The following is a 22,868-nucleotide window of genomic DNA, read 5'->3' on the forward strand; positions in this document are numbered from 1 at the left end:
TAACATTCCTGTCACTTTCTTTTTATCACACAGATAATTTTTTAAACCATAAAACTATTATTTTAAATATTTGTGATTTTCACATGCCAGAATGTGATCTTGATCCAAAACAAGGCCTAATTTTTAACAGGACCCTTTCAAAATAGGTTTCAAAAGCAGGACACTCTATCAGTTTTAAAAATATTTTATCTCTGGTTTAAACTGACAAAGTATATCCTCCCACAACTATAACTCAACCTGAAATCAAAGTTTGGCAGCAGGTAAGAGGCATAAAGCTTCTCACACAAAAAACTGACAAGAAAAATTTCATTCTCCTTTTTAGAAGGAAAGCAATTTAATATCATTGATTAGATACAATCGCTTAACATTTTTATGCATAAGATCTTTTTAAAAAAGCTAAATAGTTTTCTCATATCTATTCATGACTTCAAAATTATAAAAAAGTAATTTCAGAAAAGACTGAGTTTAGGGCAAAACAGAAAATATGTTAATTGAAAGTACTAAATTAAAACCAGAGCCAGGATTTTTCCAGTTAAATTGTAGTTTTAACCTGCAATAAAATCTCAATACTTTGTGAGTTCTTAAACTGATCAATTAGTTTGAGCTATCTCAAATTAACAAACCTCCTCTATGGCTCCCAAATTCATTTCTAGCCACAATTTAAACTGAAAAACACAGAAGTGCTTCTATAGCTAAAATGGCGAAACGTCCTTTCATAATATACGTTATTTTATCATGCTTACAACAAATCCGGTAGGGCAAGCGGGTCAAGTATTATCCGTATTTTATGGATAATAATTCCTTGTTTTTATGGATAAAAATTCCTTGTTCAAGGACATGAGTCTATTTAACAGCAGAATTCGAGGTAAGAGCCAGGGGGTTCTAACTCATAGTCCAGATATTTTCGCACTTCGAAGTCAGCTTCATTCCTCTCCAGACTTTAAATTCCCGGGGCTCGCTGTAAGGGGCTGAATCACCACCAATTTACAGTGTCCTCATTGATTACTGCAGACTAGAGGCCACACTCCTAACCAGGGATTAAGCGGCCGTTGCACTGTGACGCGCGAAAACCCTAATGGCCGGAAAAACAAGCAATCCTCGGGCTGTTGACCGAGGCGGCCAAGGACTCGGGCGACAGGTCACAAAACTCCAGGGGCTATAAAGCGCGGCAGCCCAAACCCCGTGGGGTTCAGAGAGCAACCTGACAGCCTCTGTCTACCGCCCAGCCCCGCGACTGAACCGCGCGCTAAACGCCACGTGAGACAACGCCCGCCCCTGGAGCGGCGCGCGCACCCGCCGCAGCACGTCGCGTGCCTCGGCGGGCGCGCGCGAGGTTAGCGTCAGCCCTCGCAACTTCCGACGCTGCCCTGGGTTCAGGTTCCGGGGCGCCGCGGAGCTCCGGGCCGCCGCGGAGCTCCGGGCCTGTGAGTGGCAGGCGGCGCTCTCCGGGCTCCGGGGCCGCGGGCCCTGCGGCTGCCGGAATGGAGGAGGCCGGAGTGGCCGTGACCACGGCCGGGGAGGCTGAACTGAACTTGTCCCGCCTCAGCGTGTCCGCCGAGACACTGGAGTCGGAGCTGGAGTCGCGGGGCGAGGAGCGGCGCGGCGCGCGGGAGGCGCTGCTGCGTCTGCTGCTGCCGCACAACCGTCTGGTGTCCCTGCCACGGGCGCTGGGCAACGGCTTTCAGTACCTCCAGCTGTTGGACGTGAGCGGCAACGCGTTGACCGCGTTGGGGCCCGAGCTGCTCGCGCTGCGCGGCCTGCGCACGCTGCTGGCTAAGAACAACAGGCTCGGCGGGCCAGGCTCGCTGCCCAAGGGTCTGGCCCAGTCGCCTCTCTCTCGCAGCCTTCAGGTGCTCAACCTCAGCGGGAACTGCTTCCAAGTGGTGCCTGCCTCCGTGCTGGAGCTGCGCGCGCTGCAGACCCTTAGCCTGGGCGGCAACCAGCTGCAGAGCATCCCGGCCGAGATCGAGAACTTGCGGAGGTGAGCGAGTCTCTGCCAAGGAGGACGGGGGCCCCGGGCGGGTGTCTGGCCGCCTCTGGGCGACAGGCCTGTTTCTTGGCGCCGTTCAATTGTCACGTAGTTGTCTTCTTCCAGGCTCTTCTTTAATTCTTCTAAACTGAAAAACACAAAAGTGCTAAAAAAAAACACAGTCTGGCAGTGAATACTACCCGGGCTTTTCGGGGAATCTAATATGATCTTGTGTGACGGCGTTTGGTATGTTGTGTTTGCCCTGTGCAGATTTTCGAGGCAATTTTTCTGTCTTTCTTGGGTCTGAGGGAGTGATCCCAGCTGAATAGCTTCATAAACAAATGTAAATCTGAGTTGTCACTTCCTTGCTCCAAAGTCCTTAGTGGTTTTCCACTCCTGTAGATCTAACCCTTGCTTTCCACTACATTTACTGCCCCCTATTCTCTGCAGCAATACCAGCAATGCCGTAGCCCCCCATTATGGGGGATGGAAGGGGCTACGTTTTCAGACCCCCAGTGGATATCTGAAATCTCAGATAGTACTGAACTCTGTGTGTACTATGCATTTTTCTATGTATACGTACTGTGATAAAGTATAATTTATAAACTAGGCACAGTGAAAAGTTAACAGTAATTAAAATAGAACAATTATCACAATATACTGTTATATAAGCTATGTGAATGTGGGCTTTTTCTGTTCATGTCTTCCACCCACAGATTTAATGCCCTTTTCATCTTAACTAAGCACTTACCAAGCACTGTGGCCATACCTTATGCAGTTTGAGGTGGGACTGCAAAACTGGCATGAATTTATTTTTCCTTCACAATTTCATAGATGGAAGATTCATTCTTCCCTTAGATCTTAGCAGTCTGAGCATATGATTTTTACCTTTCTTTTTAAATAGAGAACTTTCACCTTTTCACTTAAAGGAAGCATTTTACGATTTTTCTTTGGCATATCTGAATTGCCAGCATCACCACTCTTGCACGTTGGGGCCATTATTAAGTAAAATAAAGATTTACTTGAACATAAGCACTGCGATACCATGACAGTTGACCTGATAACTGAGCCGGCTACTAAGTGACTAATGGGTGGGTAGAGTATGTAGCATGTATATGTTGGACAAGATGATTCACAACCCGGGTGGGATGGAACAGGATGGCATGAGATTTCATCACGTAGTTCAGAATGGCTTGCAATTTAAAACTTATGAATTGTTTATTTCTGGAATTTTCCATTTAATATTTTCGGACTGTGGTTGATCACAGGTAAGTGCAAATGTGAAAAACAAACCACAGAAGAAGGGGACTACTGTACTATTTGTAGAATTCAGTGAGCCATGCAGTTTTTATCAGCACGTGTGGGTGTTCACTAAATATGTGTTGTACATGACCTGTTCCCTTTGCCTGGAGTGTTGCCTACACCTAGAAAACTCCTATTCATCCTTCAAAACCCATCTCGAGGGCCATCTCTTTGTTTTTTTTCTTTACTGCTTCTGGACAACTAATTTATTACCTATACTGTACTTCCTCTGTACTTAATTCATGCCAATATTGAATTCACCCTATTGATTATAATTCCTTGTTTACAGGTCTGCCTCACCTACTAGATTACTCAGTAAATGTGTGTTGATTTAAATGGAAGGAAGAAGCAGAGACACAGGTAGCAAAAGTTCCCTAAAGGTGCTCTGCAGGGGAGTGAAATGAAGCACAAGAGAAAGTGTATTGTGCAAAGTGAAAAAAAAGTGTCTTCCATCTGTGAAATATTTTCACATCCTTTACTGAATTTTTTGAGATAACAGAATGTTAGAACTGGAAGGGACCTCAGAGTGGTGAAAAGAACATGGGACTGAGAATAAGAACTCTTGGTGTCCCAGCCTTAGGCAAGTCACTTGAACATATTCTGACTACAGCCTCCTAAGCTACAAAAAGGCATTTGGACAAGATGTCTTTTCATTTACTCATCAACAGATATTTATTTAGAACCTACCATGTGTCAGGTGATGAGGATACAGTGTGAACATGATTCTGCCCTCATGGAGCTAACATAACAAAAGAGACATTAAACCTTATTTAATTACAGCTGTTGTAAGTCCTATTCAGACGTACAGAGTGCCTTGAAATGAAATAACAGAGGGACCTGACTTAGTTTGGTTCTTGCGTTTGGTTCTCTAACATTTGAATTGAGTTTTTAAAGGAAGAGTAAGAATGAACTATGAGAGGGTAGGGTGAGCTCAGTCCAGGTAGAAGGAACAGCACATGTGAACCCAGAGGAAAGGAGGACATTGTACTAGAGTATAGTGAGAAAATGGGCAGGAGGGAAAGTGGCAAATAATTATTTGGACCAGACCCCAGGTCATGTCAGATCTTGAAAGCCCTGGTAAAGTTTTGATTTTATTCTAAGTACACTGAGTTTTAAGCGCATCTCTCTAGTTGATGTGTAAGAGTGGAGTGGGGAGAGGGTGGAGAGATGAGATTTGAGGGTTGGTTAGAAGGAGGTCATTCTAGTAGAATGAGAGGTGATGGTGGCTCTACCAGGGTGATGCTAGGAGAGATAGAAGGGTTTGAGAGAAATTTAGATGCAAAATTGACAGGCCTTGCTAACTTCTAATTTTGGTGTTACACAATTCCAACCTTCTCATTTGAATTTTCTCAATATACTAAGAAAAAATCCAGAGCCAGTATTATTTCCATCACATGGGGAAAGGTGTAGGCAAAAATACCATTTATTGAATACTTACAGTGCAGTAGGCCCTGTTGTAGTGTTTTAAATATGCTTTTTAATTCTCACAGTATCTCTGAGACAAGAGGAAGAAACTGAGGCTCTAAGAGGTTGTCATAAGATCACAAAGCCAGTGAGTGGTGGAACTGGATTTTACCTCTGGGATCTCTGAGTCCAAACTCGAATTTTCCACAGTGACAGAGCAGGGCTAGAATCTAATCTTTCTGACTTCTCTTCTGTTGCTTATGTAATCAAGAGGGTTGGGCAAAGCCGTTGCCTGGTTGACCTGATTTTTTGGGCTAATAACAGTTTTTTGGTCGTTGTGCCTTTGCCTGTAATCATGTGTGGGATCTTTTATGTCATATTTTAGTTGTATGCTACATTTCTCTTTACTGATAAGAATTAGTAAAGTTTTAGGCCATGCTCCAAATATAAACTGGTTGAATGTAGGCTAAGAGGGTCATGTCGAAATTGACTCTTAGAAGTAGAAACAGCCTAGGCAATGGCCTGATTTACCCTCTTCTCTTTACAGATAAGGAAACTGAGATTTAGCATCCGTGACTTGCTTGAGGCCAGATAGTGACAGTGAGATTCGTGTGGTTCAGCCCTCAAAGGCTGCTTACTGCTCATTGCTAAAACAATGCATTAAAGATTCAAAAGTGTAGAGGTGGAGATTCAGTCACTTAAACCCTAAGGCAGTTGTCCAAGAAAACAGTCTTCTCTTAAAATATACATGAACTCCTTAAACCTCATAGGTAACTGTGATGTATATTGTATACTGTGCCATGTTGCTTTTAAAACCAGATCAGGTGTTTTTGGACATTAGGAAGATATCTACCCTCTTTAATAGCAATTTTTAAAATACTTCAGAGTATATTATCCATGTAAAGGTTTCCTTTCTCCCCAGCCTTCATTTCAGGACATTTAAACTTTTACTCTCAATTCGCTCAGACATTAACTGAGGAAGAACTTAATAACTAATCAGTCAATGGGTAACAGACTTTAAGAAAACGAAAGCTTTGGGGCTGTTTGATACCCAGGATACTAGATACTGGAAGAGTAGGTTTGAGCACAAGTGAGTTTCTTTGATACCATTTCCCAGTCTTCTCAAGTAATGCCTTTTTCTGCTCATGATTCTCCTCTCACTGTTTGCTTGATGTGGTTTTAGAAATTAAACACGATTGTGATAGAAACAAAGCTAAATATTAATGCCCTGGAATGTTTGGACGCTAGTGTGCAGTAAGTTGATATATTATAGGAGAGGTGACTAGACCAGATAATAAATAGGATGTGATAAAGTTGAAATAAAAACACTTTTCCCCATCTAAAGTCACATACTGAGTTTTCCTCTGGTTCTCAGCTTCTTCCCTCCAACTTCTTTCTTTTATTGCCTTAGTTTGGGGCAAGTACCAAATGATGATTTCTCCATTTCTGCTTCTACTTTTGAACATATGTATTTTAAAAGCCTGTGGTGAGTGATGGTATTTGAAAGTGATTCAATATGGGTATTCTGTCTCAAGAAAACTCTTTATCCACAAATGGATGGGTCTTGTCTTTCTGTGTTTCTTTTTCTGTTTTCTGCCTCTTTGTATACAAACCTCTCTCACTTTAATTTCATCTCCCTTTAACCATGTATATTTTTGTTATATTTAATGTCATTTTTATTTGGGTAGAGAAGCAAAACATTTTCTGTTTATATCTGTGGTTAAAGTTTATTGGCACTAAGAGACCCTAGTGTATTTTTTCAATGAGTCAGTGGCCCTTGCTAGAGAAGAGACACCTACTTCAGTATTCCTAAATATTGGAGAAGTGGAACTTTCCAAGAAACAAATTTAATGTTGGTCTGTCAACACTAAACAGGAAAAAAAGGAAGAATTCTTCTCTAAATTTTGTGAATGATTTTCTTGCTTTCTATACAGAGGGTGCCAAAAAAAATGTATACACATTTTTAAAAAGGAAAACTGTGTTAAAATTGTAATACTCAATACATACCGATAACAAAAGGTGAATACAAGTCAAAGTGGTTACCATCAGCATCCAGACACTTCTGATTACAGCGAACTCCTTACTGCTTGAGCAACGTTGACCAAAGTGTCCCCTTGTATACATTTTTTTGGTACCACTGGTATTTGTCAAACATTGAAAGAATTGTTCCAAGCCTGATTAACAGAGGCGCAATGCTGACAAACATTAAGAACTTTTAAATACTACGGTTATGCTTTAAATTGAACAATAGTTGAATGCATTTTTGGAAACAGTGGAGTGTGTTTTAGAAATTTAATTCTCACAAATCATTTAAAGACTTTAAGTCCCTAGAACTTTGGAAATTCTTTGTTTCAAAGGGAGAAATAAGCCTGACAGTGTAAATTTAATATGCTGGTTGTATAATCTGATTAATGATACTCATCAGTTGCAAAAGGGAATTTATATAATTTCGAAATCATGGGCTTGGTTATATTTTAGAATGTCAGATCCTTCTTTGCCAAAGTCACAGTAACTACTAAGGTTTGGCATCTTTTCTGTCTGTATGCCTCCCAACCCACTCCAGAGCATTGAGAAAAAAAGATATTTAGTAGTAACTGACCACCAGACACTAATTTCTCTTGGTTCCTGACTTAAATAGAAAGGACAATACTTAAATTTGCTCTCTGACTCACTCTTCCTTTCTTCACTTTGTTGTCTTTTCTCCCTCAGTAGACACTATTGCAAGTTGTTATTTAACTATTGAATCTTTTATAAAAAGGACTTTTAGGGTTGCTGATATTTTTCCCCAGGTAGTTTTCTCATTAAAATAATTCTTTTTCCAGGGTACTTTCTGTTTTGGGGGCTCCAAATATTCTATTCTATTCTATTCTATTCTGTTCTGTTCTGTTCTATTCTGGTAGCTCTCATCATTGAAAAATAGACATTTCTGAGTAACTGAGCATTAACTTACACCATTTTTGGTGGGACCAAAAAAGACCTGCCTAGGAAGTTTTTTCACCAGTGCTTAAACATTTACATGTAGGGGAATTCAGTCTTGTATCCAGACAGTTGATTTTTGCTACAAGGTAATATTTGAAAGACAGAAAAATAACATATTGGAATTAAAGTTGTCTGCTTTTACTAAGCATCATAAATCTAAAAGATTTACACAATCAGAAATAGAAAAAGGGTATCATTAATATATTTTTAAAATGACGAAACTTCGGATTTAAGTTGACTTTTTGAATCATCACACTTCAAGTAAGGCTGAGATTATGAAATACAGATAAGAAATTCAACAAATGGGAGAAATTATATCAGAAAATACATGTAATAAGGCAATCTGTAAAGGACTTTAAAATAAGTATGTTTCCTAACTTCAGAGAGGTAAAGGAGGGACCTTCATCAATGAAACAAGAGTAAGTTTAAAAATTGACAATTATAAAACCCCAAATAGAATTCCTAGAAATGAAAAAATGTAATTATTAATTCAGGGGGCCGAATGGTAGACTGAAGTCAGCTGATGAGTGAGTCAGTAAGCTGAAAGATCTTACAGGCATTCTCCTGAATGTAGCACAAAAAGATAAATGGAAAGTATGTAAGAAATATTAAGAGATGTGGAGAATTGATTCTGAAGTTCAACTGCTCTTTGGTAGGAATTCTAGAAAGAATAACATGTAGGAAAGGCAATGTTTGAATAACAGTGTCTGAGACTTTCTCACAGAGAGAGCACTCTAAATTGATTATCTTGACATATAATAAAACTTCAGAACAATAGTGTAAATAAAGAAAAAATATCCTAAAAGCTAATAATAATTAAAAAACAAAACAAATTACCTACAAAGGCGCAATACTGGCTGAAATAAGATAATGAATGGAACAGTATCTCCCTAGTGCTAAGGAAAAGTAACTGTCAACCTAGACTTTTATGCCCAGCCAAGCTATTTATTATTCATGAGTGGGGGGGGGGAATATCAGAGACAAAGGACTTTAAGATTAACAACCATGTTGTGTCCTTGCTGAAAGAACTTCTAAAGGCTATACTTGAGTCACACTCTAGAAAGATCATTTTGGCTGTTGTGTGGAAAATAGCTGCTGAAGTGGGAGAAGAGGAGAGTGTGATGGAAAGAGTGGGAGCAGGAAGACCAGACTGGAGCCTAATGTAGTAGTCCAGATGTGAAATCACAGAGATTTGCTTGGTACATCTTTTTCTGTCCCTTTACTTTTAATGTATTGGGTTATTTCTGTTTTAGGTGTAACTCTTGTAGACAGCACACAACTCGATAAAATACAGAATCCTTACTAAGGTCCAAAGGGCCCTCTGATCTGATCTTCCAGGGTACCTTTCTGACCTGTTTAACTATTGCTTACCTGCCTCTGTCACCCTGATTCACCCACGCTGGCTGTGTTGCTTTTTTACAACACAAGCATTTTTCCACCTTGGATTTGTACTCAAATCATTTCATTCAGATCTCCATTGAAATGTCATTTATAAGAATACTTTTATGACCACCCTATCTAGAATGTCACTTCCATCACCATCTAATTTTCTCCGTTTTTCTTTATAGCACTTACAGCTATCTGGTAAAATATACAAATTCATTGATTTATTTTCTGTGTTTCTCACTAGAATGTAACCTACTTCAGGTGAAAAACTTGGTCTTGGGGTGGCCAGTTAGCTCAGTTGGTTAGAGCGTGGTGCTAATAACACCAAGGTTGCTGGTTCAATCCCCACATGAGCCACTGTGAGCTGCGCCCTCCTTAAAAAAAAAAAAAAAGGGGGGGGGGGAACTTGGTCTTATTTCCACTGTATTCCCTAGAATGGTACCTAGTACATAGTAGGTGTCTGTCTGGTTCACATTTGTTGATTGGGCACTTTACATGATATATAATAATATTCCATTTTTAAGAAGAGGAAACTAGGGCATAGCGAGATTAGTTGTTACACTGGTAAGTGGTGGAGCTGGGATTAAATGAAATAAATACTAACAAAAATAAAAGCAGTAGGCATTATTGATAATATTGTCCAATATTGGTGTGTCTTGCCTGCTTATCTATAAGCTCCCTGAGGATTGCATTATTTCTCTACTGACTGTACAGCACATAGCAAATCCCAAGTAAAACATTTGCTGAATAGATGAAATATGTTCACTGTAATAAAGACAATGGGTTATCTTGTCCAGCTTTTGTTTACTCTTTTTTTGTTGTTCATTTATCTTTGCAGCTTAGAGTGTTTATATCTTGGAGGAAACTTCATCAAAGAAATCCCACCAGAATTAGCAAATCTGCCTTCTCTAAATTACTTGGTATTATGTGACAACAAAATCCAAAGTGTGCCTCCTCAGCTTTCACAGTGAGTAGTTTCAGGCAGTTAATGTATACGGTAGGGTTTATATGTAGTAAAGAACTTCATGTTTTCGCAGTAAATGATAACATGAGAATTACAGTTCTGAGGTTTGCTGTGAATTGGGTTGTTTATTTTTAATGATACTTTTAAATACTCTGGTTTACTCCTCAAAATATTTGTTTAGCCTGTTTTCTGCAATCAAAAATAGAATGTCGTTTTGACATAGATTTCCCAAGTTTTATGGGATTTTGTGGATTTTATATTTGACATGAAGCATTCCTGTCCTAATGAGATAACGTTAAAGGATCTTGATTCTGGTTGCATTTAAAGTCATTCCTTTTTTGGGTATCTGAATGATAAAACAGTCCAAAAACAATCTTTAAAGCTAGCATTTATATTTCATGTAGCACATCAGAATACTCTAAGTATTCTAAACTCTCTAAGATTCCATGGGCAAAAATCCTTCATGACATTTATAAATCTGCTCTCTGATCTAGTTTCAGCACCTTTTTATTTTACTTCCATTGACCTTACTCTTAATTGCTCATTCTTATGGGGAAATCAAGTACTTCACTTAACTTTCTTGGTAGTAATCTTGCTTACCGCCATTGGGTTTTGTGCTGCATTCATTCTAGGTTGCATTCGCTTCGTTCCCTCAGTCTTCACAATAACTTGCTGACATACCTGCCTCGAGAAATCCTCAACCTTATTCATTTGGAAGAACTGAGTTTGCGAGGAAATCCATTGGTTGTTCGTTTTGTTAGAGATTTAACCTATGACCCTCCAACTCTCCTGGAATTAGCTGCACGGACCATTAAAATTCGAAATATTTCCTACACTCCTTGTGATCTTCCTGGGAATCTTCTTAGATACTTGAGTTTAGCCAGCAATTGCCCAAACCCAAAGTGTGGAGGTAAGTTATATCAGTTTCCTTGTTTCCCATTCATTTAGCTATTTTTAAAATTGATGATCCAAGTTTTGTTTTCATTAGCTGTCTTATTTCAGAGAAAGGCAGTTAGTCTCTGGTTGCCTCATCCTTTCACCCTTTTACCAGAAAGACATTTCACCCTGTCTGAATTTCTTTCTTTTTTTCTCTTTAGTCCCTTCCTTCCTTCCTTCCTTCCTTCCTTCCTTCCTTCCTTCCTTCCTTCCTTCCCCCCTTCCTTCCTTCCCCCCTTCCTTCCTTTTCTATTCTTTTCATAGTACTTTACGATTCATACACAAGGAAAAGACCTCGAAAGTCTCATCCCGTCTTAGAACTGTCATAAGATGGTAAACACTTTCTTTGAGAAGAAACACAAAGGAAGCATAAATCGTCCTAATAGCTTAAAAAGAGTCTTTCTAAAATGTTTGGCCACGTTTCATATTTATTTGAAGGACATGTTCTTAGAGTCACCATTCTGAGTATCAGCTTTACAGAGTATGAGTCAAGATATATGAGAATGGACTGAATGTGTGCCGATTTCAGAGTGTATCCTGGAATTTTGTATTCTTTTAAATCCATAGTTCACAATTTCTTGAGTTAAGACATTTGGAGAGAATTAAACAAATGTTACAATGTAAGGCAGAGAAGTAGGAATTCAGTGTACTATTGGAAATCAAAAGAGGGAGAGAGTACATTTAATTACATCTGGAAAAGATGAGATGATTCTTGAAGTATGAGTTGGATTTTCGTAGGGTAAGATTGAGGATAAGAAACTTTCCAGATGGAGAGTAAAATTGGAGATAAAACAGTATGGGGCAGAATGTTGGATGAGTAATAATTTTGCTTAAATATACAGTTAGGGTAGTAATGAAAGAATAAAAGATACTTGAAGCCAGGTTATCAAAGGGCCTGGAGTGCCAGGGGCTGTGGGTGGGAGTTGGTGATGGATGTCAAGTCATTCTATTTTGTCTCATGAAAGACTACTTCTAAAATAATCCAATCTGACAGGGATACAGAAATTTTTTACTGTTGTATGATAAATGTAGGTGCTGAGGAAATGCTACATAATGATGATCAGAGCCATGTGAGATTTTCCCTGGAAGTCCCATCATGTCTTGAAATTGTTATAAGGTTAAAAAGGGAAAAAAATGATTTAAGTTCCTGAAAGAATATTAGAAAAAAGACATGATTGGTTTAAAAAAGACAATACTCTCAGCCATTTCCGGCCACTCACTCTTAAAAGTAGAGGTTGCTGTGCTGTGCCAGAGCTGCTCTCTGTGGTTTTCTTTCCTAAGTTGGCTTTAACAGTGGCAAGGGACAAGATTCACACCAGGCCTTCAGGCTTAATAGGCTGTATCTAATCTCTTCTTTAAGTCTGTCTTTCCCGGAAATGGCCCTCTATAAGAATTCTCTTTTTTCTCTTAAGTGGTTTCTTAATCTCTTCTTCAATATACTGATGTGTCATTTATCCTACGAACAAAAATAAATTAAAAATTAAAAATTTGAGATAATATATAAAAGAACCATTGACGTTTTCGCCAGACTCATTACTGTTATTGAACTCTACACAAAAGTAATTTTATATTTTGTGAGATACTTTCTTTGTATAGTCTGAGATCTTACAAATGACAGTATTGTACTATTTTAGCTTATGGTAATTCTGTAATGTTTTATTTTGTTACTTCATCTGTCTTCAAGAAGCTGGCACATTTTGGAGGGGATTTATTATCAATATTGATTGACCAGTTTATTGAATTTATCTACTTTCCTAAATTGTTCAAAGTAACATACCATGAATTTCCCTTTTTAAAAACTATGAGTTATACTGAACTTATAGGATTAGAAAATTAGAAAGTTAATGGGGAAGTGTTAGGAAAAAAATAAATAGAAGTCATTATGTCTCCTTTGCTTGGACCCCATCTTTTTATTTTGCCCCTTATGTGCTATACACAGAGTAGTTGGTGTCAGAGGAAACTCAGGTAAGGCGTAGAGGTTGAGATTCCTCTCCAGAGAGGTGATGGGACCCAGAATTCTAGATGTTCCGGTTATACTGTACCTATTGTGAGAGCCTTCAAGGGTCAGAGCTGTGCAGTATCTTTAAGGAGCAGCTGGAACCCTGAGACACAGCAACCTCTGCTTTCCGCTTAGCTCTAGCCATATTTTTACTTACTTAGAGGACCACAGTTCAGGAGCACTAAATTAGGAATCAGAAGAGCTGATCACTCGTTTCAGTCTATGTAATATTATATAATTGTGTGGAAATCAAGTGAGGCCATTAGTGAAACAGCTTTGAAGCCTATAGATTTAGAGCCTGTGGAAATGTAAGATAGCATTTTCTTTCTTTTAATTTTGCTTCCCAATACATAAGAATGGGTACCAAAAGTCGTCTCCTTTCTGCAAATTTTGTATATAACAACTAATTCTTGAAGATTATTATTAAAGAAGCTTTGTGGGGTTTTTTAAGTTTCTTGACTGTAGAGTAGTATCAAGGAGTGGCTTGGTTGACGGAAGAAGGGTACTTTAGGTGTCCTGTAATCTCTATCAGCTGGTGTCCACCAAGTCACCCAGAGAAAACAAAATAAGTAAACAGTGCCAGTTCCATTTAAGATAAATCTCCTGGCCTTCTCCTAGCAGCCAAAATGCCACCCCTAAAACCTTCCAGTATTTCTATAAACAGCTATAGAAACATCTAGTTCTGCTGAAGATTCACAAAAGAGAAGACTGTATATGACATTTCTTCAGAATACAGGAAAAACGGTTGAAAAAGAAATTGGCTTTTGCTTTATAATGATTACTTTGTACTTATTCCTTCTTCTCTCCAGGAGTCTACTTTGACTGCTGTGTCAGACAAATAAAATTTGTGGACTTCTGTGGGAAGTACCGCCTGCCCCTGATGCACTACCTGTGTTCGCCGGAGTGCTCTTCCCCTTGCAGTTCTGCCTCTCACAGCTCCACATCCCAGAGCGAGTCGGACTCGGAGGACGAAGCTAGCGTTGCTGCACACAGAATGCAGAAAGTCCTTCTGGGCTGAGAACAGTGGTGGGAAACACTAAAAGACTGAGCAAAGGTGGTTAGAAAAGAAAATAGACTTTGAAGTTATCTAGAAACCATATCTTCATCTTGAATGTCCATAAAAGAGTCGTGCGTGATGTAAAATATTTTGTTTTCATCCACCCGTTCAGCAGGAATGAATCCAGTTCCGTGTTTGGATTCCTTGAATGTAATTCACTCTGAATGGCAGTTTCAGATTTGGCTGATTGCTTGCAATTTTCACTCCAGTTTTGCATGACTCACATAGCAGACTATTCTGAAGAGCATTGCTATAATAGACCATGAGTAGTGTAACTTGTGACAGTTGAGACTAAGAAAGAAATGATAAAAGCTGTAATTATTACCAGAGTTGTCGTTGGGTTTAGGTTGAACACTATACCATAATAGAAGTAGCCCTCCTGTGATGTATTGCCCATATGTTGAGATTACAGAGCTATTCAGATAAGCTCACAGATGGTTACATAGGACCCAAACCTTTCTGACCTACTAACTGGAAAGGAGGGGATATAACCTTATGTGGGATTTTAAAACTCTTCAGTTCTGCTGCTTTATTCTATATGACTGTTGTTACCTTTAGGTAATCCAGCAATGACTGTGATAGTGCCTTAAGAAATATGCTTTAACAGAACTAGGGAAACAACTGTTTAACATCTGAGCTCATGGCCACCTAACTTCATTTTTTGTTTAAACGTGAAGTAATCCCCTATAAATCACTTTTACACTTAATGGGAGGCCACTCTGTTGATCATTCTGTTCATCATAACACAGAATAATAGTTTTTGATTGAAAAATGCGATTTCTTTTGACAGAAAAGAGATGTAAGCTAGTAAAGCTTCTTTATATATGAGTGGAAAACTGATTTAAAAATTTTTAACAATCAGGTATGACTCCATTGCCTGTGTGTATTGAACTGTAACTTTTTCTACATTTTAAAGAAACACTAGAAAACTATTACAAGCCAAATAAAATTGGGGCCAACAATCATTGTGTTTGTACACAATAGAACAATTTCCAAAACCAGTTTAGTCATGGAATATTTTTTGAAAATAATGTATTGATAATATATTTTAAAAGTATTAACTACATTATATCCTTAAAGTATAGCAGAAAAATGATTTCACAGATTCATTGCTATTAGAAATGACCAAATTTTTAACTAATTTTAAATGCAATAAAAATTGAATAATAGTCCAATTATAGGTTGATATTATAAAATAAAATAAAATACAAAACACATACTAGCAATCATTAGATCATTAACCCATAACATGATGGTTTGTTGGTAAATGTTACCTGTACAGTAATATGCATGTCAGAAATACATTGGAACACGAGACGATCTCCCCTCTGACTTGCTGGCATTCATGACTGGGCACACAATTTCTTAAAAGCAGATTGTTGTACAGTAATGATATGTACGTACATATATTAGGTTTTTGTCATATATATTTTATTTTAGAAGAAAATATATTGTAGGATAGTTCAGGGTTTGTTTATTATATGTTAATTCATGAAACAGAGTTTCATGACTGCAGGTGTGAAACGCTGCTATAGAGTGAATTCCTTCTTCCCTCTTGTTATAATGTAAGATTATTTTTCCTTATGATTCAGAAATTTTCTATACTATATAAGTAATCTAGTATGTTTCTACTGCCTAGCAAAGTAGTATATGAGTGATAATACCATACCATGGAAGTACTGAGAAGTCTATACTTCTCCACTTAAGCCACAGCAAGCTGCATATTACAAAATTACGAATGGTAAAGGTGACTTAGGCAGTGTCTAGTGGCAAGCCCCAAATGTTTTGTAAGTAAGTGACTTAGTTTAGATACATAAAATATTTTCATAGAAAATAGTGTATTCATAGTAAAATAGTCAAATTAATAGGACCAAAATTTTCTGGCTTAAATGCCTCAGTTTACTTCCTAATTCATTACCAACTTGACCTAAGAGCTTGGGTAATCTTCTAAAAGTTAGTCTTTGTAAAATAAATGGGTACGTATGTAAATATGGTATTTAACCTTACATAACTCTTTCCAGCTTCCCAGACAGAAGATACACTGATTGAGCTTTTACAGATGTAAATAGGTCTACCCAGGAATAGTTTCTAGCCTTTGCTGTATAATGTAGATGTATACTATAGTATACAACAAAACACCTTTCAACAAAATGTTTGTTATGTTTCTCTGTATGTACATTTGAAAATCTAAGATAAGTGTCCACTGCCTTTGGTTACTTTTACTGAAATCTACATTATAGCTGTTAGTTTTATCTATTTTTTTTTTAAGTCTTTGACCTAAACTTTTACAAGAGCTGCTCATAATTTCTAAGATTTTTCCTGTTTTTCCCCTACCTTCCCTTTTTTCATAACTGATGATAATAGAAATTAACCAGAGCTGAGATCAAGGGACTTGATATACTAGAAATCAGATACTCAACTCCTGAGTCATACAGCTGACTATTTAAAATGATAAAATGATAATCTTTATTTCTTAAGTCACATGTTTGTGTTTAAACTATAGTTAGTAAACATTAACTGTATTTTTTGAGATTTATAGAATCTGCACTAATTTTCATAGTGAAATAAGTTTTTATATTGCTATACTTGGACAATTTTAGTGACCAAAACTTAGGTGGATAAAACTACTTAACCAAAGCATTAATGTGTTCAGAATGAAATTCTTCAGTGCTAGTATTTGAAACTAAAATGGGTACATCGAACATTCTTAGTAATCTTTATTCCTAGAATGCAGTTCTCATTGTCACCAAACTGAGTTGTGAAATAATCCTAGGTTTTAGAAAATAGTAAGATTAGCTGATACGCTACAAGCTTTTCATGGTGCCAGAGAATGGCTGACCTAAGGACAAGCTAGTCAGGGTTCTCGGTATTCCCTGTATTTGAATAGTGGAGGTAGGTCTGAGGGTTACTGTTCGTATTTAACTTCTAAATGTGTGCAAGAGGAGACTTTTCTAAAATTCTTGATGTTTGAAACTTCAAATTACCAAATTTAAAAGTAAAGACTTGCATTATAAACTGTACCTCAAATTTGAGAAATTTCTGTTCTGATGTAAATAAAAGTTAAAAGCATTGTAATACTAGTGCATTGTAATACTGCAGACCAGTTCGACCAAACATTGTAAATATTAATTTTAAACAAAAGAAGAGAAGGCAAAGGCTCATTGCTGGAGTGTGAAATGAAAGGAGTCTTTTTAAAGCAGCAAAGGGCAGGGAAAGAAAAATCACCAGGAATATCCCTGAGCCAAGAAAGTCCTTTAAAGCAGTAGTGAATTGTTTCAGAATTAAGTGGCCCACTAAGTACCATCTGAAAGCCTTTATCACTAATTTCTTCAGTTTCTGCTATTGGGAAGATTGTCCACCTCCCTCCATAATGAAGGGCCAAGAAGTAATAGGATTTTCTTAGAGCCAGCCTTGCTCTTTCCAAAGGGAGAACGTAGTATCTCATTAACCTGGAATTTGTGGTACAACCTTGGTTAGTGTTTACCTTTTCACTGTTTAAAAAAGAAAAAACACTAAACATAATTACTGCAAATAAAGTTTGATCTTTTAAAACATTTTATATAAAAAGTTATTCCTCAATAGTAAGATCCTTTGTAGGCAAAACTATCAGTTATAGTATGTGTATGTAAAATTAGTTAAGCTGCATTTATTTAGAAATACCTAGTTTTTACGTAAATCACCCCCTTCGTATCCCAAAATTGAGATTTCATTATGGCAATATAAATATTACTCCCATTTAGTCCAAAGTAGTGAGCTTTTAATAGTAAGCTGGGCATTTAACCACAGTGAAGGCTATTTGTATAGGTTTTTAGGCAACATGATCTGTAATACATAGTTCTGATTCCCTCTATAAAAAAGTACTTGACCTTCACTGTTTCTGCATTAAGCACTATACTCTATAACATTAATGTGATGAATTTAATAGCATTCGATTTTGTATTATCTTTATAGTCATAATCTTTTTAAACGTAGTAGTGTCTTCAGTTGTACCTTAAATCCTCCATTCTAGACCGAAAGTTTGGGGAACTATGTCATTTAGCAAGTTGTGACAGCGTTGTCATCCTTTGCATTTGACTTGAGAAAAACTGGGATCCTTCAGGGAATTAATGTCTATGAGTCTTTGAGTCTAGGGCTTCTGGAGAGAAAACCCCAATCATGCATACTGTCAGAGGAGGCCAAAGCCATAAGGAAAGGACCCTGGAATAAAATCAGTGAATGGGTATGTTCTCTTTTGTATTATTTCATAAAGAAAATTCATCTGCTACCACTAAAGGATGACAACAGTTCCTAATCATATTGTTAACAACATTATACCTATAAAGACACTGCCATGAGGCCTAGCATGTTTTGAGTGGCTTCTTTGTAATACTAGGTTGAAGGGGGGGTATGTTTTAGTATCTCTGCATGTAAATATCTTCATTCTTTTTCTCTCTCGTTGGTCCATATTGCCAAGAATTGATGTAGAAAATAACAGCTCATTAACAACACATTATACATTATTGACCACTCACAGGGTAATATTGACTAGGTGCTACTAGACTTTTCCCTAGCATTGATTTGTCTCTGTTTATCATAAGAGACAGTATTCAATCCAGTAAATATTAAAATGTATTAGTTTAATGAAGGTTATTTATATACAGTCATGCCAGAAGGCCATGATTAGAAAAACCATTTGTATTCACCAGAACTTATTTTCTTCCTTTGGCTGTGAATAAATGGGATAAAATTCCAGTTGGGGAAGAAACTAGGATAAGATTGACATCACTATTGTTGGTAGTACAAAAACATTACTAAATTGGTTAATTCTTCTGTCTACAACTGATGTTTTAAGAGAATCCTTTCAGTAACACATAGATAACATTGATGCGTTACTGGGAAGGAATATTAAACTCAACAGTCACTTTACAACAATCGTGGAGAGACCTGTGTACCTGCGACTGGTGTTTGTGGCATTTCTGAGCCCACTTTGTATTCATGAGAAACAAACAATAGGAGAAATATTTTAAATCAGTATTTTAACTTTTTTTACAGTTTGGGACTTTAAAGTTTCAACAAAGGGTATTGAAAATATATGTACTTTTGTCAAATTGCTTTTTATCTGATTTTTAAATTTTCTGTATTTGAAGTCTTGTGGATTAGGAATATCTATATCTGTGGATATATAGATATTTAAAACTTAATGGTACCAATAAATGTAATTCAGCAATCCGATTCAATAATTTTTGCATCAAATTTGTATATTACCTTGTAATGGTAAATGCTCTAAAAAGACTATTCAAGCCACTTGGATTCTATATCTCCTTTATTCCCCCAGGACACACAAAAAAATATGATCTTATATTAACTAACCCTCTGTGTGAATTTTGCTGTATCAAACATTGTGCCATATAATATTAAAAGTGTTTAGTTGAAATTGATTCTATTCTGTAAAAGTAACAGTATTTTAGTTTTACTTGATAAACATTTATTTACAAAAACTAAAATTATAATGTTGGTATTTGCCTGATTACTTACTATACTGTTGCTTACATGTTTATTGAACTTTTTAATACATGAATACACATATTAAACATATATTAGCATTTACTCTGTGCTAGATGCAAGGGATAAAAGATGAATTAGACCAGGTCCCTTTCTACTAGAGTTCTTTCTGCTTCCACAGTCTTAACAGACTTATGAGTGCATGTCTAGTAAGAAACTGGTGAGAACAATTTTCTAAGGTCGGTTACTTCTTGCATTTAGTCCAGAATCAATCTTAGCACAAAGTAGTACAGTACCAACTGAGCAACATTAATATTACAGTACTTAGTATTCTTTAGCGCCATTATTTTGGTGACTCGAGAAACCTGACATTTTTCTATATTCCAGAATGTGGGAGAATATTGTGGATGGTTATAAACTGAGGTAAACAGAATGGGTAGGAAAGATACACTGTTTCCAACACAGCTAATATTTCAAATTTGCTGAGATTGAAAAAGTTCAGCACTTCTCTGTTTTTATCTAGGAAGGCTTCTTGGTAAAGATAGGCTCAGAAATTTGAGGGCACAAGAGAAAAAACATTGGGTATAACTGATCTCTTTTTTTTTTTCTTTTCTCCTGAGGTTAAAACTGTTCCCTAACCTGCCCAGTTAGGGATTTTCTCCTCAGAACAGTGTCAGCAGAAAATTTTCTTCTTGAACTGTGTCATGCGGGCTCTCAGCTCCCACTCCCCACATAAGAACGCAGGATATGGTAAGGCCAAAAAGGAACACCCACAGAGCCCTAGATAGGGGAGTCATACCACTGTAGTCTCGGTGGTGGCTGGGTTGGAGACACAGGAGGCAGGAGCCACACCATCCACAAACCTCCATCTGCTTTTCTGCCTGCCTACCAACCAACCAACCAATGTAGTCATGGCAGTTATATCAGTGGCCCATTGGCCAAGCGGTTACAGCCGACGACCATCCAATCACAGTTGATGGTCATTTACTACCCGAGCCAGCACCTTTCCACGTGAGGCCGAGAGCCTGGAAACTGCACTCCTGGCTCTGTCCCCACAACTGCTTGTCTAACTGTAGATACCAAATAGGCCACCAGAATTGTTCAGGGCATATGAGTGATTTGGATGTGTCTCCCCACACATCCTCACGGCCAGCTTCATGAGCAAGTCCACCAGCCTTCCCTAGAATGTTAGAGCTAGAAGAAACTGAAGGTCTGAAATTGACTCACTCACTCGAGCGGTAAAAAAATTTAAGTGTTGGGGGACTTGTCCAAGACTTCACATGGCTGAATCTTGAATCCCAGCCTCTGGACTCCCACTTCAATGCTGTTTCCACTGTAGTATGCTGCTTTCTTTAATACTCTATTCTATGACAGGAAATCAGTAACAGTATTGGTACTGCATTGTAACAGGTCACCTGGTGTCAAAGCGATGCTGTCTGCTCTGCATCTCGGTGTGTGCAGATCTGGTGGGAAATCTTAGATAAATCTGAGTACACATCTAGGTAGCTCATTACTATTTACAAAGCACATTGAAAAACCTGCCTTATTTTATCCTCATGACACTGAGGTAAGACCAGATTTGGTGACGTTTGTCGGTGTCGTTTATCACACCCTTTCCCTCTGATTGAAATGAAGAAATTGACATAGACTTGAGAAAGGGATCTAAATATCAGCTTTATCAAATCAGAATTGAGCTTATAGTCTTCAGTTGAATGTAACCAACCAAATCACACACTCCCCTACAGGCGTGTCTACCCCTAGATAGCATTCTACAGGCTGACCAGAACATCACAGATCCAAAGGACGTCATGTCAAATCTTCAACTCTGCAGTGCTGCCCAATAGAGAAACTTGGAACAAGTATCATTAGACTTTGGCCATAGGAAGGGGAAAGGTGCTAGAAGGGTTTCTTCTGGGAAGCTGTTATTAACCCTACTTGAGCATTAGAATCACCGTGGGAGTTTTCAAATATTGAAATACCTGGGTCCCATCCCCAGACCAATTGAAACCTGATCTCTAGAAGTAGAGTCTCGGCATCAACAGTTATAGAAACTCCCCTATGTGACTCAGTTGCCCAGCAAGGGAGATTCTTTAGTGAAAGTCCCCTGTTGGTAACTTGATGTCAGTGAACTAGGGTTTTAACAAATGAAGAAATGGGCCTGAAGTGATGAAGCAACTTGCCCAAGTTCTCCTAAATAATGACAGAGTTGGGTTTAGAATCCATTCATCTATTTAAAAAAGACTTTTTTTAATTGAATGCCTACTTAGGACCAGGCCCTGATGGCTAATCCAATGTTCTTCTCCATGTCAGTCACTTTTTTTCTGAACTGAAAGTGTTTTGGGAAAGTAAGATGGTCAAGTGGATTGGCAGTATTGAAACCAACTGCAGCTAAGTCAGAATATCGGTTGAATCATGGAACGCAACAGCAGCAAACAGATCAACTTGAGCAGACACATGCATGAAAGCATAGCTTGGTCAAATATTTCAGGCTGTAGCCACAAGGCAGGAGACAGCCTTTCCACGGGTGAGGAAGACTTTCAAGTCATTCACTGGTTCTTTGACCACAGATAAACACATGGCTAACACTAGCAAGAAAGATAAGTGTGGGGACAGAGTCCCAGAGAGCAGTTTCCAGGCTCTCGACCTCAACGTGGAAAGGTGCTGGCTCAGGTAGTAGATGGCCATCAGTTGTGACTAGTTGGCCATCAGTTGTTACCGGTTAGCCCTTGGCCACTGATATGACTGCCGTGGCTGAGCTAGCAGAGGCGGATTGCGGATTGCAGTTAGCAAGGGGTTGGTTGGTTGGCAGAGAAGCGGACAGCAGGTTGCAGATCCCGTGGCTCCTGCTTCCTGTGTCTCCAACCCAGCCGCCAGCGAGCCTATAGTGGTATGACTCCCCTATCTATGGCTCCATGGGTGTTCCTTTTTGGCCTCACCATGTCCTGCATTCTTATGTGGGGAGCGGGACCAGAGTCCCTGCATGACAATAAGGAAATATAGATAAAAAAATCTGCCTAGAAGAAAACACTATAGTTAATCCATAAACAGATTCCCATGATAAGAAACAGTAAGAAAAGTTCAATGCAACTACACATTTTTATGAGTAATATGCATAACGTCTACCCAAGTTTCTTTTAGATGTAGCTCAGACTACATGATTATTTTACTGCTTAAATCTGAATAATCACTTAAGACCTCTAAATATATGGAAGATTTAATGGAAAAATAAACTTGTTCATGATACTGTGGAAATTCATGGGAAAGAAAGTATTCTTAAAATGTTACTGTGAATATTTCTTCCTACAAATAAAGACTGGATTTAAAATGTTGCTTTGGGAGTTTTAACAGCTGAACTAAATAAAGATATGTGAAGTAAGTTTAACTTCTTGGA

General features: G+C 38.0%; 1 protein-coding gene across 1 annotated transcript; it reads left to right on the plus strand.

Annotated features, from left to right (window-relative positions):
* Positions 1–1,184: 1,184 nt before the first annotated feature.
* LRRC58 (leucine rich repeat containing 58) lies at positions 1,185–22,806 on the plus strand. The gene is made up of 4 exons (XM_019729649.3): positions 1,185–1,981; positions 9,879–10,007; positions 10,637–10,914; positions 13,749–22,806. Exons 1-4 carry the CDS (start codon positions 1,482–1,484, stop codon positions 13,955–13,957), a joined length of 1,116 nt encoding a protein of 371 aa, XP_019585208.2. The 5' UTR covers positions 1,185–1,481; the 3' UTR covers positions 13,958–22,806.
* The last annotated feature ends 62 nt before the right edge of the window (positions 22,807–22,868 follow it).

This window comes from Rhinolophus sinicus, chromosome 17, assembly GCF_057876585.1.
Source record: "Rhinolophus sinicus isolate RSI-liver-muscle chromosome 17, RSI-T2T, whole genome shotgun sequence".
In the NCBI taxonomy this organism is placed as follows: Eukaryota; Metazoa; Chordata; class Mammalia; order Chiroptera; family Rhinolophidae; genus Rhinolophus; species Rhinolophus sinicus.

Excerpts from the sequence above, each read along its gene's own strand:
- LRRC58 (XM_019729649.3), top strand. The coding sequence starts at position 1,482 with ATGGAGGAGGCCGGAGTGGCCGTGACCACGGCCGGGGAGGCTGAACTG. Across the intron at positions 10,008-10,636 it reads GTGCCTCCTCAGCTTTCACA|GTTGCATTCGCTTCGTTCCC; the intron begins GTGAGTAGTTTC and ends CATTCATTCTAG. Across the intron at positions 10,915-13,748 it reads CCCAAACCCAAAGTGTGGAG|GAGTCTACTTTGACTGCTGT; the intron begins GTAAGTTATATC and ends TCTTCTCTCCAG.